Source organism: Pan paniscus, chromosome 11, assembly GCF_029289425.2.
Source record: "Pan paniscus chromosome 11, NHGRI_mPanPan1-v2.0_pri, whole genome shotgun sequence".
Classification (NCBI taxonomy): Eukaryota; Metazoa; Chordata; class Mammalia; order Primates; family Hominidae; genus Pan; species Pan paniscus.
The window spans coordinates 107,368,258-107,387,509 of NC_073260.2; the positions used below are offsets into that span (position 1 = coordinate 107,368,258).

General features: G+C 36.3%; 1 protein-coding gene across 3 annotated transcripts in view; it reads right to left on the bottom strand.

The window, feature by feature from the left end:
• Positions 1-19,252, bottom strand: part of CNTLN (centlein) — a 352,494-nt gene that overhangs the window by 311,950 nt on the left and 21,292 nt on the right. Inside the window, exon 3 of one of the 3 annotated variants that reach the window (XM_008976187.4) lies at positions 7,593-9,028. The exons of the other annotated variants lie outside the window; for them this stretch is intronic. Within the exon in view, the coding sequence (XP_008974435.3) occupies positions 8,866-9,028 (163 nt within the window). The 3' untranslated portion in view covers positions 7,593-8,865. Of the gene's footprint in view, positions 1-7,592; positions 9,029-19,252 lie in introns of those variants that run through there. 3 annotated transcript variants of the gene reach the window in all.

Genomic DNA, 19,252 nt, shown 5'->3' on the forward strand with positions numbered 1-19,252 from the left:
AAAAAGTTTAAATACATAGGTGTAAATCTAACAATATATAGGACTTGCATGCTGAAAACTACAAAATGGTAGTGAAAGCAATCAAAGAAGATCTAAATAAATGGAGAGACATCTTATGTCCATGGATTAGGAGTCAACAAACATGCCAATTCTCCCCCAAACTGATATCTAGGTTCAACTCAAAACCTGAACAAGATTTTTAAAAAATAGATACAAGAGTCTTCTAAACTTCATGGAAAAGCACAGGACTAAAATATCTAAAACAATTTTGAAAAGGAAGAAAAAGCAGGAGAAATCATTCTAGCAGATTTTAAGATGCATTATATAGCTATAGTAATCAAGATGGTATAGTATTGACAGAAAACAGACGCATAGATCAATAGAACAGAATAAAGAACCAAGAAATACACCCATGCAAATATACCCAAGTGATTTTAGACAAAGATGCAAAATAGTTCAATGGGAAGAGGGCGGTACTTTTAACAAATTGTGCTAGAAGAATTAGACATCCACAGGCAAAAAAAGAAAAGAAACTTGACCTCCTTAAATCTCTTCTTAAACAAATAGTAACTCAAAATGGATTATGAACTTAAGTACAAAACATAAAACTATAAAACTTTTAGGAAAAAAATAAGAGAAAATCTTTGGTCTCTAGAGCTAGGCAAAAACAAAATCTCAATTTGACACCAAAAACACACCCATTGAAGAAAAAATTAAAATTGGACTTCATCAAAATTTTAAATTTTGTTCTACAAAAGACCCTGTTAAGAGGATGAAACACAAGCTATAGACTGGGAGACAATATTTGCAAACCACATAGTTGACAAAAGACCAGTATCTGGGATATGAAAAGAACTTTGAAAACTCAACAGTAATTTTTTGAAATCCAAATAGGAAATGGGCAAAAGACATGTCCTCATCGAAGAGGACATTCAGATGGCAAATGAATACAGGAAAAGATGTTCAACATCATTAATCATGAGAAATGCAAATTAAAACTTCAATGAGGTATAACTATACATCAGCAGAATGGCTAAAAGAAAACATAGTGACACCAAATACTGGTGAAGAAGCAGATAAACCAAATCACTCTCACACATTGCTGGATAAAATGTAAAATGGTATAGACACTCTGACAAACGGTTTGGCAATTTCTTTCTTTCTTTTCTTTTTTTTTTTTTTTTCTGAGACGGAGTCTCGTGCTGTTGCCCAGGCTGGAGTGCAGTGGCACGATCTCGGCTCACTGCAACCTCCGCCTCCCGGGTTGAAGCAATTCTCCTGTCTCAGCCTCCCGAGTAGCTGGGACTACAGGCACCCACCACCACATCCGGCTAATTTTTGTATTTTTGGTAGAGATGGGGTTTCACCATATTGGTCAGGCTGGTTTCAAACTCCTGACTTCAGGTGATCCACCCACCTCGGCCTCCCAAAGTGCTGAGATTACAGGCATAAGCCACTGCACCCAGCCGGCAATTTCTTAACTAACTAAGGCTATAACAATCACATGGCCCAACAATTACACTCCTGGCCATTTATCCCAGATAAATAAAAACTTAGGTTTACAACAAAAAAGTATGTACACAAATATTCATAGCAACTAATTCATAATAGTCAAAAACTGGAAACAACCCAGATGTCCTTCAACAAGTGAATGGCTAAACTGTGGTACATCCATACTATGGGACACTCTTCAGCAATAAAAATAAATGAACTACTGATATATGCAAAAATTTGAAAGAATCACCACAGAATTATGCTGAATGAAAAGCCTATACTAAAAAGTTACATGCTGTCTGATTCCATTTATACAACATTTTAGAAATGATAAAATTTACAAAAATGGAGAACAAATTAGCAGCTGCCAGGAGTTACAAACAGGGTAGGGTGTGGGGCATAAAGAGTGAAGTGAGTGGGGTTATAAAAGGGGTCCTTATGGTGACAGAATTGTTCTGCATTGACTGTATAAATGTCAATATCCTGGCTTCATACTGTACTATAGTTTTGCAAGATGTTATTATTGGAAAGAAATGGTTCAAGCGTATGCCAAATCTCTGTATTATTTCCTGTAACTGCATGTGAATCTACAATTATCTCAAAATGAAAAGTTTAATTTTTAAAAAATGGCTACCTACTATTTCCTTAAAAAATCGCTGACCCTAAAATCAATTGAAAACACCCTTTAAGTCTTCCACTAGTCTTCTCCAACAATGTTTCTTTGTTTTGATAAGAAAGCAAATTTCTGACTTAATTACTGTGAATCACTGTTACAATTCCAATTTAAGAAAAAAAAATCAGGAATAAGAATGTTGAAAACTTTTAATACCATAATTTCAGCCACAGATTAACCCTTATGAACTCAAGAGTGATAAGCATCTGTCCACGCTTCTACAATACCCCTATTTTACGACTATGGCAGAAACAAGAAAACAAGTTTTACATAAATTGTTTCCTTAAAATAAGACGCATCAGGGTATCAAATGGTAGAAACTATTTTTAAAATTAAATATGCATACGCACATGTATTTCATAAAGTTATTATGTTAAAGACAAATCTGTCTTCATAACACTGGTGATTAAGAAAACTTATACCCTAATTTGTTTACTATTCATCTATCAGGTTAGAAGACATGAAATTTCCAATGAGATATTTTACATTAAAATTAAAGTAGTATACAAATACTAGATATTATTATTCATCACTATAGCTATAACTTCATACTCATAATGTTTAGGTAGTACTCAACATTTCTGGCTTTCCAATAAATGATAAAAGATGTACTATTCGTTCTTTTTGACAGTGACTTCTTTGAAATTAATATGGCTGGTCTTCACTGATGCTGAAGCCATTAACTTTCCTTTTCTCCATAAAAAATTTGTAGAAATCTTCCAACAGGATATAACCATTATTTTTTCCAAAATTCAAAAAGCTTTTCCCTCAGGTTTCCCTGAGTGATTCCCTTATAGTATATGATATCAAAGATGAAACATCAGCATAAATAAATATGATATTAATCATGTTGGAGGCCTTGATGTAAAGGCTAGTCAGATCAAATAGTTTATGGAGGAATGTGTATACACTTATAAGTAGACTTAGCAATAAAGTGCACTGAAACCTAGAAGTTTATATTTGACCTATTATGTATTTTACTAAGTTCAGCCTTTTCTAAGTAAAATTTCCCTTTTTTTAAATTAGGCAATTTTAGAATAATATCCAGGAAATAAAAATGAAAATAGAAAAATGTTAGGCATTAAAACTTTTTACAATTATGAAAAATATATTATTTAAAGGCGGTATACAGCAAGATGACAGAGTAAGAAATACCAGCCTTCGTCTTCCTCCCCCAAAAATAACTACAAAGTTATCCATAAGCAAAATAGCCCAAAGAGGTCTCAAGAGTCTAAATAAGAATCTACACAACAAAAATGGAGGAAAAATTGGTGAATAACTGCACAGAAAGGATGGATGGGGTATTCCATAAAACCTAAAATGTCTGGGGACAACTAGGAACAAAGAAGAAGTGTAGGAAAATCAGTATCAGCTACACAGCAGGTGCTACCATGGTCCCCAACAGCCTACTCTGCAGATTACTCTTGCAGCCATTACTGCTAAGGAGCTTAACAGTCCCAAAAGCAGTCACAGACTCTCTGCATTTTGTCTCCTTAGTGTTCATAGGTACGAACTCCAGCAACCTGCTCCTCAGAGGACACCAGCAGCTTTCACCACTGAGATAAACAGTAGCCATAACCACCCCCCAGAAGAAGCGGCCACCCGCCGCAACCTCACATATGCAGCAGATCCCAGAACTACACCTGCACTCCAAACCCCAGCTCAATGGCCGATCCATGAGTATCCATACCTCAAACATTGAAGTCACCAACACAGCAGGCTAGCCTGTGCCCAGATCTTAAAGCCACTGTTCACTCTGCACACAACTGCACTACGGACCCTGGCTCCATGGCTACTCTAATGTGCTTGCACCTAGGACACTGAAGCCACCACCACAGGGAGAGTAACAATGTCCTGGACCCTGGAGCTACCTATAACTTTGCACATAACCACACTTTGGACCCTGGCTCCCTAGCTATTCCACGAGCACCCATACTGCATATACCATTACCAAACTGGTGGGGGTGCCTGTGCCCTGGATACTAGAACCACTGCTACCCCAGACCCTGGAGTCACCATCCCTCCCTCCACACATGCCTGAGCTCCAAACATCAGCTCCATGGCCACTCCACAGGCACTGTGCTAAGCTAGACCCAGCACCAAGAGGGATACCCTCAACCACAACTTCCTGCACAAGAGAAAAAGAGATCAGGAAGACCTCAGCAGCCTTGGCCACCAAAGAACCCAAAAGCCCTCGCTCCCCCTGCAGACACCTTGTAACACACACAGCCTTGGCTGCTGAGGACTCCTACAATCTTAGCAGATACTGACTTCAGCTGACAAAACTACATGGAGACTATACCACTGTATCCTCACCAAAGCTGGAACCATGGCACCTCATCAAGCCAGCACTCTTGTACCCATCTGTAGGTGAAAGACTTTGGCCACTGAAATCAGTGTGTAAAGTCTAGAAGTGACTGCTCCAACAAATGCACAGATATCAATGCAAGGCAACAAACACAAAAAAATCAAAAACAAGATGCCACCAAAAAACAAAATGACAATTTTCCAGTAACCAATCCCAAAGATGTGCAGATATTTGAATTGTCAAAGCATTCAAAATCCAGTCACGTGTAACTTAACAACAAGGATTCATTCCGAGAAATGCATCATTAGGTGATTCTGTCCTTGTGCAAATGTCATAGAGTGTACTCACATAAACCTAAATGATATAGACTACTACACACCTAGGCTATATGGCACAATCTATAACTCTCAAGCTACACACCTGTACAGCATGTTACTGTACTGAATACTATAGGCAACTGTAACACAATGGTAAGTATTTGTGCATGTAAACATATCTAAACATAGAAAAAGTACAGTAAAAATACGGTATTATAATCTTATGGGACTACCATCAGATATATAGCCCATCATTGACCAAAACATTGTAAGGAGGAAAATGAGTCTAATTGTTTCAAGGAAGCCCACCGAGCTACAAGAGAACACAGATGGATGACTAAATGATATATAAAGAAAACAATACATGAACAAAAGAATGAAAACAAACAGATAAAAATCATTAAAAAGAAACAAATTCCGAAGCTGAGGAATATAACAATGAAATGCAAAATGAAATAGTGTCAACATCAGATTTAATCAAGCAGAAGAATCTGTGAACTCAAAAACAGATAATTTGAAATTACCCAGTTAGAGGAACAGAAAGAATGTAAAAAGGAATGTAAAAGTAAAGAAAGACTACAGTACTTATGGAACACCATCAGGAGAACCCACTCTTGCCACTTTTATTCAATATACTACTGGAAGTCCTACCCAAAGCAATTAAGCAAGAAAAAGAAAGAAAGGCCATCCAAATTAGAAAGGAAGAAGTAAAACTGCCACTGTCTTTATACAACACAATCTTATATAAAGAAAATTAAAGACTCCTTCCAAAACAAAAAACTGTTAGAAACTACTAAACAAATTTAGTTAAGTTTCAGAATACAAAATCAGCATATGAAAATCAGTTGTGTTTCTATAACACTAAAACATACTCTCTGAAAAAGAAATTAATAAAACAATCCCATTAACAACAGAATCAAAAATAAATACTTAGAAATACATCTAACAAAATACATGAAAGATCTATAACTGAAAACTATAAAACATTGATGAAAGAAATTAAAGACACAAATAACTGGAAAAATAGCTCATGGATTCGAAGGATGGTTATTGCTAAAATATACATATTACCCAAAGCAATCTACAGATTCAATGCAAACCCTATCAAAATTCCAATGGCATTTTTCATACAAGTGAAAAAAAGTCATAAAATTCATATGGAACCGCAAAAGATCATGACTAGCTAAAGCAATCTTCAGCAATAAGAACAAAGCTGAAGCATCACACTTCCTGATTTCAAATCAGATTACAAAGCTATAGTAATCAAAACAGCACAGTACTGGCATAAACACAGATAAACAGACCAATTGAACAGAATAGAGAATCTGAAAAAAATCCATACACAAATGGTCAACTAGCTTTCAACAAAGGTGCCAAGAATACACAATGTGCAAAGGAAAGTCTCTTCAATAAATGGTACCGAGAAAACTAGATAGCTACATGTGAAAGAATAAAATTGGACCCTTATCTTATGCCATACACAAAAATCAACTCAAAATGGATTAAAGGCTTAATCCTGAGACTTGAAATCACAAAACTAGAAAAAAAAATAGGGAAAAGCTCCTTGACATTGGTCTTGTCAAAGATTTTATAATCTCCAGTTTAATATTTGATTTCAATTCATAGAACCAGAGTGAGAACCATATTCAACAATTCAAAGGAATGTACCAAGGATATCTGGAGCAATCAAAAGAGACCCCTAATATTCACAAGGCTGTCATTATGTTCTATCAGGTTTAGGATTACTCAAGATTCTAAGGCCAAGTGTGGTGGCTCAGACCTGTAACCCCAGCACTTTCTAAGGCTGAGGCAAGAGGATGCTTGAACCCAGGAGTTCAAGAACAGCCTGGCAAAACAGAAAGACCCCATGTGTACAAAATTTTTTAAAAATTAGACAAACATGTTGGGTGCACACCTGTAGTCCTAGCTACTTGGGAGGCTGAGGCAGGAGAATCAGTTGAGCCCAGAGATTCAAGGCTGCAGTGAGCTATGATCACACCACTATACTCTATCCTGGGTGACAAAGCAAGATGCGGTCACTTAAAAAATAAAAAGACTCTAAATCTATTCAAATAAAAGGTAAAAAATGGATGCCAGACTATGGCAGTGAACAAACTTTCCATAACTCCTGCCCCTGTAATTTGTTGCTGACCTGGTCTTTCGGTAAAACTATCACCTTCACTAGACCCAACACAAAACTTCACAATTCGTCACCTACTCTACTATAACCCACTCTTATTCATAATCCTTATTCAATAGAGCCATCTATGGTTTCAAATAAACCAAAACTGAAAAAAAAGTCTTTATCATAAATGGTATATAAAGTAAAACAAAATAAATAGATACCTGTGGTTAATAAATGTTGCTATACAGGACATTTATTCAACAAGTAAACTTAAGAGTTTCAAAATAATAAATAGCCTAAAAATCTGCTATGCTAACTTATATGCAACTGTCAAATTAATCGAAGATCACATACAGAATCAGCATGAATACTCACATATTTTTATTTAATTCTTAATATCATCCAAGTTACAAGTTATTTTTTCAACTTAAACACAGTTATTAAGACATAACCAAAAAACAACCACCACCACCAAAAAAGCAGTCCCAAGTACCATCCATAAATGTATTCATTAGGTCATATATTACTTATTTCTTAAATTTGGGGACATAACTTTTTTCTTTTTTTACTTTCTTTGCTAACTAACATCAAGAAAGACAGGAACATAATCTTTTTCCTTCTTACCCATTTCCTGCCAACATTGATAGCCCTTGGATCTAAACACATTTAGATAGATTTTCTTTTGTGTGTTTGAGAGGGCTAGTATCCCTTGCTATTATAATATTTGCTATCTGCTAACCAACACATAGAATCAAAAGAGGATTCCAATAACTCAACATGCCTTATTATCTAACTTTTTACTAGTCACACTCAGGAAATAAACATATTTGAATAGCAAAAACTATTATATACATTTTATAATGTGTCTCCCAGTCTCTCATCATACCAGAAGTGACGGGGTAATTTTCCCAGAGTCTGACATGTGTAATCTTGTCAGACTGCTTTATACTGTCCCAGAAGGAAGAGGACAATGGAGTACCTACACACTTGCCAGGGAGCCCCTCTCTGTGAGTTTTCCTCAGGGTACACTACCCCAGCACTTCTGGGGGCTGTGCCGTCTGACCAGTGTTTACATGGCAAGTGTAAATCCTGATTTTTAGTCTAGTTTTTTAACGTAATACTTATTATGTATGGTTCACAGCTAAGCGACACGGTGTACTATGATGACACTTCCTTTCATATATAACTTTTTGTTTCTCTGAACAGTTAAAAATTGCATCACTCTGTTACTAACAACCTCACTGTTTAGCTGACTGCATTAATCTCACCGTGAAGATACACATGCTATACCTCATTGTAGAATTTTTCACTTACTGACAACTGTTAACATCAGAGCAGAAAATGTCTTGCTTGCGTTCTAGTGCCCCTACAAATACCTTTGATATATTCTGCCTTTTAGGTTCTATCAGGCCTTAACAGCCTATGCACCTTCCCTTCCTTCTGACATTAAACACATGCTTGCTAAGAGAAGCATAAATTTATGCTGACCTTTTGGTCCTTGAATTGTGTGTGGATCTCAAAAGAAAATCCGTATAGACAGCTTTTCTCATTCCTCATGTGAAAGATAAGAGGCAAAACTGAGAGATGAGAAAGAACAGGATATTGAAAAGAATTTTTTTTAAAGTGAACTCATCTAGAGTAGGAACTCTCAAGAAACTTACACATACCCCTTACAATCAATATGGCATCACATTTGGAATCCTGCAAGTAAGTGATGATTTAGTAGTTGTGTTAATTAATGTAATGGATAGAAATGTTAATAAAGCTCTTTTACCTTTTTTAAAAACAAAAATTATGTCACTTTTATTTGTGCAGTTTTCTATTTACTTATCACTAATCCTTTCTAAAATTCTCAAAAAGTATGAAATATCTTTCTCAAAAACATTACAATCTATCAGTGCTAATTTTTTCAGAGTCATCCTTCTTAAAGAACTGTTGTAGTCCTGCTTCATTGAGAACTACTGCTACCAAGTCTTCTCAGTCTTCTTTCATCTTCACCTTGGAATATCTTTATATTATTCATGTGTTGGATCTCACATTTTCTCAATCCCAACTTTTTATCTTTTTTGGTATATTCTTCATTTTGGTGGTACACATCTTCCGGTGGCCTCCTAAGAATATGTAATGGGAGATGTGAGACCATGTGTTACAGAAAACGTCTTTATTATTACTTTAAACTTGATTAATATCTGGCTGGTTATAGAATTTTAGGTTGAAAATAATTTATCTCCCAGAATTATGAAAACATTGCTCCATGTCTTCCAGCTTCTAGCAATTGAGACAATCACTGTTATTCTAATTATTAACTCTACGTATGTGGCTGTATTTTTTCCCCTCTAAGAGGTTTCATGATCTCACTATCTCCAACATTCTAAAATTGCATAATAATGTGCCTTGCAATAGTTCTTTGTGCTGGACAATCAATGGATGCTTTCAATCCTAAACTCCTGAGCCTGAATTTGAAAATTTTCTTGAATTACTTCCTTTAAAATGTCCATTTTTCTCTGTTCTCTGCTACTGAAATTCCTATTAATCACTGTTATAGCACCTATATTGATTCTTATTCTTTTCCTTTTGCTCCTATTTACTACTCCTTTGTCTCTGTTATAATCTTTGGAATATTTATTCAACCTCGTCTTCTAGCCCCTCTAGTTAATTTTTTATTTTGACAATCATTTATTGTTATATTTATTTAATTTCCAAGTACTCTTTCTCTTTTTTTGTCACCTGTTCATGTTTCACATCCACCAAATTTTCCCTTACATGTCTTACAATATTAATCATAGGAGTTTTTTCCTTTGTTTTATTCAGCATATCTCTGTCTTCTCTGAACTCCATTTTTCTGTTACTTCTGGTTTCTTATCCTTCATATTAAAAGTTTTACTCAAATGTCTTATGATCATTTGTTTCACATTCATATTTAAGAATGAGGAACTAAAAATGATGTTGGATAGTTTTACTTGGCCTAGGATGGGGGTGGAGGGCTTGCCCAAAGGTCTCTATAGTTAACAGTGTGGGGTAAGTGTCATTTTGTTAGGACCTGTCAGTGTGTCTCTGTTGTTTCTCTAGGGATGCTTAGTTTCTCCAGGGAAGAATTATTTTGTCTTATGACTGGATAGTTCAGGACTCTGCTTCCAGCAACTCTGACGCTGAATAATTCAGTTAGTGTCCCATTGTTCAGTAGAATAGGCATTCACTTATTCCCCCAGTTTTCGTAATAGCTAATCCTGTACCTTGATATGCCTGAGGTCCCTAAGTCCAGAAGATACTTATTTCAATTTTTCAAGGAAATAAACTTCCTGCCTCCTGCTTTAATGAGAGGAGGAGGACCAGAGAGTCTACATGCTCCTTATATAGACTTTAATTCAATTTTCCCATTTTGTAGCCTCATCCTTCACTCCAACCATCACAGATTACTGATGTAACCTATTACTAGAAATTTCTACATTCTACGTATTTCAACTTTCCCCATTCTGCTAAGTCAGTTACCACTTATCAATTCACCTTACATCATTCTAGAATTTACTAACATCTGTCATCCACTGTCACCTTTTCTCTACTTCTCTTTAGGTGCTTCTACACTTTTAAAACTCTACTAGTCATTTTAGTGGGATTTGGGGAGGAGGTAAAGATAAATACTTATGCTTAACCCATCACATTTAACCTAAATTCCTACTGTCATAGTTTCAAATTTTCACTTCACATGAAAAAAAATGTGGTATTCTCTCAATACATGGGATCAAAGGTTGAAATTAATTATTTTAATAAAAGTCATTTAGGAAAATGTTCTAAGAGGCCGGGCGCAATGGGTCACGCCTGTAATCCCAGCACTTTGGGAGGCCAAGGCGGATGGATCACGAGGTCAGGAGTTCAAGACCAGCCTGGCCAACATGGTGAAACCCCATCTCTACTAAAAATACAAAAAAAAATTAGCTGGGCATGATGGCAGGCACCTGCAATACCAGCTACTTGGGAGGCTGAGGCAGGAGAATCGCTTGAACTCAGGTGGCAGAGGTCGCAGTGAGCCAAGATTGTGCCACTGCACTTGAACCTGGGCGACAGAGTGAGACTCTGTCTCAAAAAAAAAAAAAGAAAGAAAAAAAAAAATGTTCTAAGAATCTGGACTTTTATTCTAGTAGAGAGGTTAAAGTCTTACATAAAAATAAGGAGTTCTTGGCTGGGCACAGTGGCTCACACCAGTAATCCCAGCACTTTGGGAGGCTAAGGCAGGCAGATCACCTGAGGTCACGAATTCGAGACGAGCCTGGCCAACATAGTGAAACCCTGTCTCTACAAAAAATACAAAAATTAGATGGCTGTTGTGGAGCACGCCTGTAATCCCAGCTACTCGGGAGGCTGAACCAGGGAGGCAGAGGTTGCAGTGAGCCAAGGTAGCGACACTCCACTCCAGCCTGGGCAACAAAGCTAGACTCCACCTCAAAAAAAAAAAAAAAAAAACACATAAAAATAAGGAGTTCTATAAATTTGATGTTAAATCCGGACTTGGTCTTATACATATTCGATTAAAGCTAACAAATGGTTTTTTTTTTTTTTTTTGGAAAGAATGAAAGATCATTTCAATAGATCAACTTTTTTTTTTTTTTTTTTTGAGACAGAGTCTCACTCTGCTGCCCAGGCTGGAGTACAGTCAGGCAATCTTGGCTCACTGCAACCTCTTTCTTTCGGGTTCAAGTGATTCTCCTGCCTCAGCCTCCTGAGGAGCTAGGATTACAGGCACGCGACACCATGCCAGTTTAATTTTTGTATTTTTAGTAGAGATGGGTTTTCGCCATGTTGGACAGGCTGGTCTTGAACTCCTGGCCTCAAGTGATCCGCCGGCCTCAGCCTTCCAAAGTGCTGGGATTACAGGGGTGAGCCACTGCTTCTGGCCATTTTTTTTTTTCAGGCAGAGTCTTGCTCTGTTGCCCAGGCTGGAGTGCAGTGGCATGAATTCGGCTCACTGCAACCTACACTTCCTGGGCTCAAGCTATCCTCCCACCTCAGCCTCCCAAGTAGCTGAAACTACAGATGTGCGCCACCACACCCAACTAACTTTTGTAATTTTTGTAGAGACAGGGTTTCACTGTGTTGGCCAGGCTGGTCTTGAACTCCTGAGCTCAAGCAATCCACATGCCTCAGCCGCCCAAAGTGCTGGGATTACAGGCATGAGTCACTGTGCCCAGCCAGATCAATGTTTTTCAATATGCAAATACACTTATTTATTCTTATCTTCAAGATACTAGTTTCCACTACCTTGTATTATAATATCATGCATTTGCTTGTTCAGTTATTCATTCATTTATTCAGTGCCTTTGTGCCAGCGACTGTAATAAGCCCTGTGGAAAATATGCACAATATGGTCCTCCCACTGTTCAATGGAAAAGGCAACAAACTGACACACAGAAATAATTACAATGAAATATAAATGCTGTTAAATCAATATTCAAGAGACTACTGAATAAGCAGAATCTATCTATGCATGATTTGCCAATGATATCTAATGAATCACAAAAACACAGTATCAACTTGTACTTTATTATACTCTTATTTCTAGAAAAATTTCTAAAAATGGGGGGAAGAGCATAATTATCATAACAATAAAACAATGCATTAGTAGATTCATATATCATCTAATATGGTTTGGCTGTGTCCCCACCCAAATCTCATCTTGAATTGCAGCTCCCATAATCCCCACATGTGGTGGGAGGGACCCAGTGGGGGGGTAACTCAATCACAGGGAGGAATCTTACCCCCCCAACCCCATTCTTATGATAGTGAACAAGTCTCACAAGATCTGATGGTTTTATAAAAGCGAGTTCCACTGTACATGCTCTTTTGTCTGCCACCATGTAAGACGTGACTTTGCTCCTCGTTCGCCTTCTGCCATGATTGTGAGGTCTCCCAAGCCATGTGGAATTGTGAATCAATTACACCTCTTTTCCTTTATAAATTACCCAGTCTCAGGTACATCTTTATTAGCAGTGTGAGAACAGACTAATACCTCATCAAAACCAGAAGTCTGCCTAAAAATACAGTTAACATCCTCCAATCTAATTCCAAATCAGTAATTAATGTGAGAAGTCACTCCATCCATTGAAACCAGAATGAAAAAAAGGTTCACCCTGCCCAGTTAGAAATGTTTCTATTGACTGACTTTATGGTAACTGTTCTACGCCCCATAGTCTGTGCACTCTCCTGCCCACCAAACCACTTCCCTCCCTCCATCCTCAGGTGCAATAAAAGTAAAGCAAATGCAACAACTCAAGGAAACATCCAGATGGAAAAATAATTAATTATACCACCTATATGTTTAATGAGGTCCTCAAGAGCATTTGGTGATTCCCTGAAGACCACTATTCCAGTTCTCTTCATACTGTATTCTCTTCTACCAACAAAGCTTAGGGTATCTCTAGTGAAGGTAGTGTGTAACAAAGTATAGGAACTTAAGGCAATGCTATTCAAAATGCAGGACTGTGAATTGGTTGTTACTAGTTGGCCATAAAAGAAAGCAAGACGCGGCTGGGTGCGGTGGCTCACGCCTGTAATCCCAGCACTTTGGGAGGCCGAGGTGGGCAGATCATGAGGTCAGGAGATGGAGACCAACCTGCCTAACACAGTGAAACCGTGTCTCTACTAAAAATACAAAAAATTAGCTGGGCACGGTGGTGGGCGCCTGTAGTCCCAGTTACTCAGGAGGCTGAGGCAGGAGAATGGCGTGAACACAGCAGGTGGAGCTTGCAGTGAGCTGAGATCGCGCCACTGCACTCCAGCCTCAGTGACAGAGCGAGACTCTGTCTCAAAAAAAAAAGAAAAAAGAAATAAAGAAAGACAAGTATCAAAGCTTTCTCAGTGAAGAGGGCACAAGGTTGCTATACATTCTGGCACATTCTCCTTACTAGCACAGGTCTTCAGACAGACCATAATGAGATCACTGCCCTAAGACAAATAGATGTCAAATAACTATTGATAGAAAAGAAAAAACAGAAAGTAACACAAAAAAGATTAACCATAGAAGCAAATGTAATGAAAAAAAAAGGACTGGAGGAAACAGATTAATAGCTCAACTCTGGATGGATCTGCAGCAGCAAAGAAACACAGTAATTCACTTCCTGAGATTATTTGTAACAGTAAGTGGATTACAAGCTGCAGTACCTAGAGTTACACAAAATGCAGGACAGCACATTGTTGGATAAGTCTACAAAATTATTCACAATATAATAGCAATTGTTATATATAGCAACTGCAAATAATAGCAGTTGTTGTTGCTTTACTCCAAACTCAAAGTTCTTTATGGAAAAAATAATGTATTACTAATACTAATTTTTAAAGCCAGGATGAAATTTGTGTCTAAGGCAAAGATACTGGAGTTTGGCACACATTTGTAGTTATTCAAAGAAAAGTTGAACAATTCAAGCTCTTATGGCTCCTAATGTATTTATATTTCTATGAAACTCCATGTTACTGTTTCTTCAATGTTTATTACTCTTGCTTCCTGAGATTATGTTTCCTTATGCATTTAAAGACAAAATACAGTGGTTGTACTCTTATGATACCAATAATCTAAAGTGAGAGTTTATATATAATAGCAAGGAAATTAGATTTGTAGAGCTAATAAACAAATGATATATTCAAAATGTCCTTTTTCCAGTAGTAATTTATAATAAACTCATAAAGTGACAGGTAAACTTAAATATCTACATATCATAGAAAATAATATTTTCTACAAATTTATATGAATAAAATCATACTATAAAAATATTTTCTAGTATGATATTATTCTACTAAGGAAATCAAAATTTGATTTTCAACAACATAAACTTCTAATTACTTAGAATTAGTGAGAGTAAGAACTTTTTTAACTTTTTCCAGAGATCAAATAATTCATTAATATGAATATCATTATAGTATTTATCAAATTCTTATTATAAATTGTCTCTTTCTACAAATGTCTTTCCTATTAGAGAGCATTCTTTAATAGCTAAATACAGAGCTATCTCTTTCTCTAACTTTTTCAGAGGGTCTGACAATCAAATGACATTCAATTGATACCTGATGAATGGGTAAGTGTGGTGGAAATATCTGTTTTAATGATGGCCATGCATGTCTAAATCTCACAGTCAGGTTTCTTTGCAACATGAGGTATCCTCTAGGCATCCAAGCTTAAAGGTTACATTTTTCCTCCAGATATTCATTAAGAAAGTCCTAGAATTTTCATTGGCTACCTTTAACTGGAATTTTACAAATTATTTTCTTTGGTGGCTTATATCTCCCTTTGTCTCAAAGTAAAGATGTAAAACAGAACTGATGTTTGGAAAAGAAATCAATAAGATGTTCAGAGCTGAGCTACTGAGAACCAAGATAGAGGATTTGAAAGTTAAGGACACAGAGGAATTACTAAATTTGAGTGACACTGCAAAAGAGGAAGTGACTGAACTTGGGCATTGATTTTCTGTTCAAAGAGTCCAAAAGGTATCAAAGATTACCCTCAAGATATGAAATTTAAGGAAAAGGAAGAAAATGTCATGCCTGTGATAGTGAGAAAGTTAGGTAGTAAAATAACTAAAAGAAGAAGCCAATAAGTTCTTTACATAATATAGTGAGTTTGAAGGGCACCATAGGACATGAATTAGACATGGCACGACAATGGATATACAAAGATATATAAAAGAAAAATCCCATAGAAAACGATATAAAATGGCCCTTAGAGTTCACTTACAAATAATAAGAGAAATGCAAGTAAAAACTACTTCAGGATATCATTTTTTACATTTCAGATAAAAAAATTAAGAAGTTTAAAAACAATATGATGGCCAGGAATGTAGAAAAAATAAGCACCTTCTTATATTTTCTGGTGGAAGTATAAGTTGGTACAACTTCTAAAGTCAGTGATTTCACAATCTCTATCACAACTGTCATTGTATCTTTTGATCCAGTATTTATCTATTGAAGTATAACAAATTACCCCAAAATTTAGCAGTTTTAAAACAACAAACATTGAGAGATGATGATTGAAGAGCTCTCCTGACCCACTCTCCAGTGAAACTGGTGAAAATTATTAACAATCACCTAAAGCCTCTAAAAATGGTCCTAAGATCAAACAGCAAATGAAGAAACATCTATCCAAGAAAATCTATCAATCAGTATGAAAGGCAATGTTTGTGGTATCTAAACCAAAACCACTGCCTCCTTCCACCTTTCCAGCTCAACATGGTGTAGTCTCCATTCCAGACAGCTGCAGCCAAGAACACAGGGCTCCCTCTTCCTCCTGTTCCCAGTTGGAGGGTTTTCTTCCCGGGAAGAACAGGATATCAACAATTCTCATCCTGTCCCCAGCTAACTGCTGCTGAGGCTAAGTCCAACGCAAGTGCAACTGAGCAGTGGGTACTCCTTTCTTCTGTCCAGCTCCAAATTGTGGAATATAGGCTCTACTTTGGGTGTAGCATTTTGAGACCCCAGCTTGTGATGCACGGGTGTCATGCCAGGAGAGGCAAGCCAAGAGAACCTTAGGCTGCTGCCTCCCTTCCACTAAGCAATCAGCTCCTAGAGTTGGGGGGTCACTCAAAGAGCAGCATAATATTGTTCACATCCTCAGCTCCAGAGGCCTGACTCAGAGACTTTGCTTGAAAGGAAAAGCAGTATGTAAAACAAGGCCTAATCTCTTTCCAAAGAAACTGACTTTATTTGCAACACAGTGTAGAGAAGTTCAAGCTTAGAAGGTCTAGTCAGGATAGACCATATGCTTGGCCATAAAACAAATGTCAATAAATTTTAATGCAATGGAACAAAATTGGAAATCAGAATCAAAATTGGAAAACTGAGAAGCTCACAAATAAGTGGAAATTAAACAACACACTTCTAAATAAGCAACAGGTCAAAGAGGACCTCACTCTGAGATTAGCGAAAATAAAAACAAAATATAACAACTTACGAAATGCAGCTAAAGCAGTGCTAAGATGGAAGGATATAACTATAAATGCCTATATCAAGGAAGTGGAAAAGTCTCAAGTCAATAAAAATAAAAGCAAACTAAACCTAAAGCAAGCAGAATGAAGGAAATAATAAAAATTAGTGGAGAAATTAATACAATAGAGAAAAGAAAAACAGAAGAGAAAGAACAATACAGCCAAAAGGTGGTTCTTCAAAAAGATCAACAAAATTGACAAACCTTTAGCTAGACTGATCATGATAAAGAGAAGCCTAAAATTACGAGAATCAGAAATAAAAGGGGGGATATCACCAATCTTTAAAAAACTATAAAAATGTAAGGAATACTATGAACAACTAGACCCAGCAAATTAGATAACCTAGAAGAAATGTGAAAATTCTTAGAAAGACACAAACTACCAAAACTGACTCAAGAAAAAATAGAAAATCTGAATCAACCTATAACAAGTAAAGAAAATGAACTCATAACTATAAAATTACCCACAAAGAAAAGCCTAGACCTGAATGGATTTACTACTGAATTCTACCAAATATTTAAAAAAGAATTAATACCAATTCTTCAAAAATTCTTCATAAAATATAAGGAAACACTTCCCAAATCATTTTACAAGGCTATTATCCTCATATAAAAAGCAAAGACATTACAAGAAAAGAAAACTATAGTACCTCTTATAAATAGGTATGTAAAAGTCCTCAGCAACATACCAGCAAGCCAAATTCAGGAACATATAAAAAAATTATATACCATGACCAAGAATTTATCCTACAGATGCAAGGTTGAGTTAACATATGAAAATCAATTTATGTACTACATCACATCAATAGAATACAAAACAAAAATCACATGATCATCTCAACAGACAGAAAAGATACAGGTTGGGTATCCCTTATCTGACATGGTTGGGATCAGAAGTGTTTCAAATTTTGGATTTCAGAATATTTTCATATACATAAATGAGCTATCTTGGCAATGGGAACCAAGCCTAAACACAAAATTGATTTCTGTTTAACATATATCTTACATACATAGCCTGAAGGTAGTTTTAATTAATATTTTTTAATGATTTTGTGCTTAAAACAATGTTTGTGAACACTGATCCCTCAGAAAGCAAAGGTGTCACTATCTCAGCTACCCATGTGGACAACCTGTGGTTGCTTTGCATCACTATCCTTCCTGAATCTAAATTTATGTACTACTGATAAGCGATCATTTTCTTATACTTATTCACAAATAAGTACTAAGTAAAAAATATGACATACATGTCTGGCATGCTTGGCAAAGACATATTATCATAGCAGAGAGCAAATTCAACTTTCCTCAGCCTTCATGTTCTATTCAGGCCTCAAATGACCGGATGATGGCCACCCACATTGGAGAGGGCAGTCTGCTTTACTCAGTTCATCAATTCAAACGCTAATCTCTTCCAGAAGCACTGTCACAAACACATCCAAAACTAACGTTAATCCAAATATCTGGGCATCCGATGGCCCAGTCAAATTGATAATTAAAATTAACTTTCACATTGAGGAAATGCTCTTTTCTCTTCTTTCTTCCACCCCACCCCCTTTCTCTACCTTCACCTTGCTTCAACCTTCTCATTCTTCAGACATCTTCTCACTCAGGAAAGCACATGAAATTTTAGTAAAAAGTAATGGTATTAGCAAAGGATAATCCTGAAGCCTCTCTAATGGAAAAAGATAAATCATTACTAATATTTGGTACGTATTGATTGTTATCAGCAAATATATTATGCTATGGTTTTGAAACACGGTAAGTCATGACACTATGACTGAAGAATGGGGATTCAGGCCAAATGGTATCAGAAAAAGAGTCTTCTCAAAACATGCTGGCTGAAGTTGCTCAATGAACAACACTAACACTCAACCAAGACCCCAATGTGTTTTGCTGCATTCTCCTTCCGTTCTTTATTTTCTATCGAGGAGACAGTAGACAGTGTTATCACTAACATTATTTGTTGTGGCGTCCACTTCAGCCTCCAGTATCTTTCTACATAGTGTGATATCAATTCTACATAATTACAAATTTAAATACAACTTTGTACCTAGCAACATTAATTGCTACTTTACACAATTACATTGCTTCCCAAAGGATTAAGTCCATAGGCTAGCTAATATAGAGTGCTTTCAATTCTATTTTATTATTTCAATTATAAATCATTCTGAATATAACTTTTATATGCAATGGGAAACTAAAAAATTTGTGTGACTTGCTTTATTGTAATATTTGCTTTATTGCAATATTTGCTTTATTGCAGTGGTCTGGAACTGAACCTGTAAAATCTCCACAGTAAGCCTTGTAAATAGTAACATCTAAAAAGATTATTTTTGCCAAAATATCAAAAATGAATCTGAATAAGATCCTATTTATG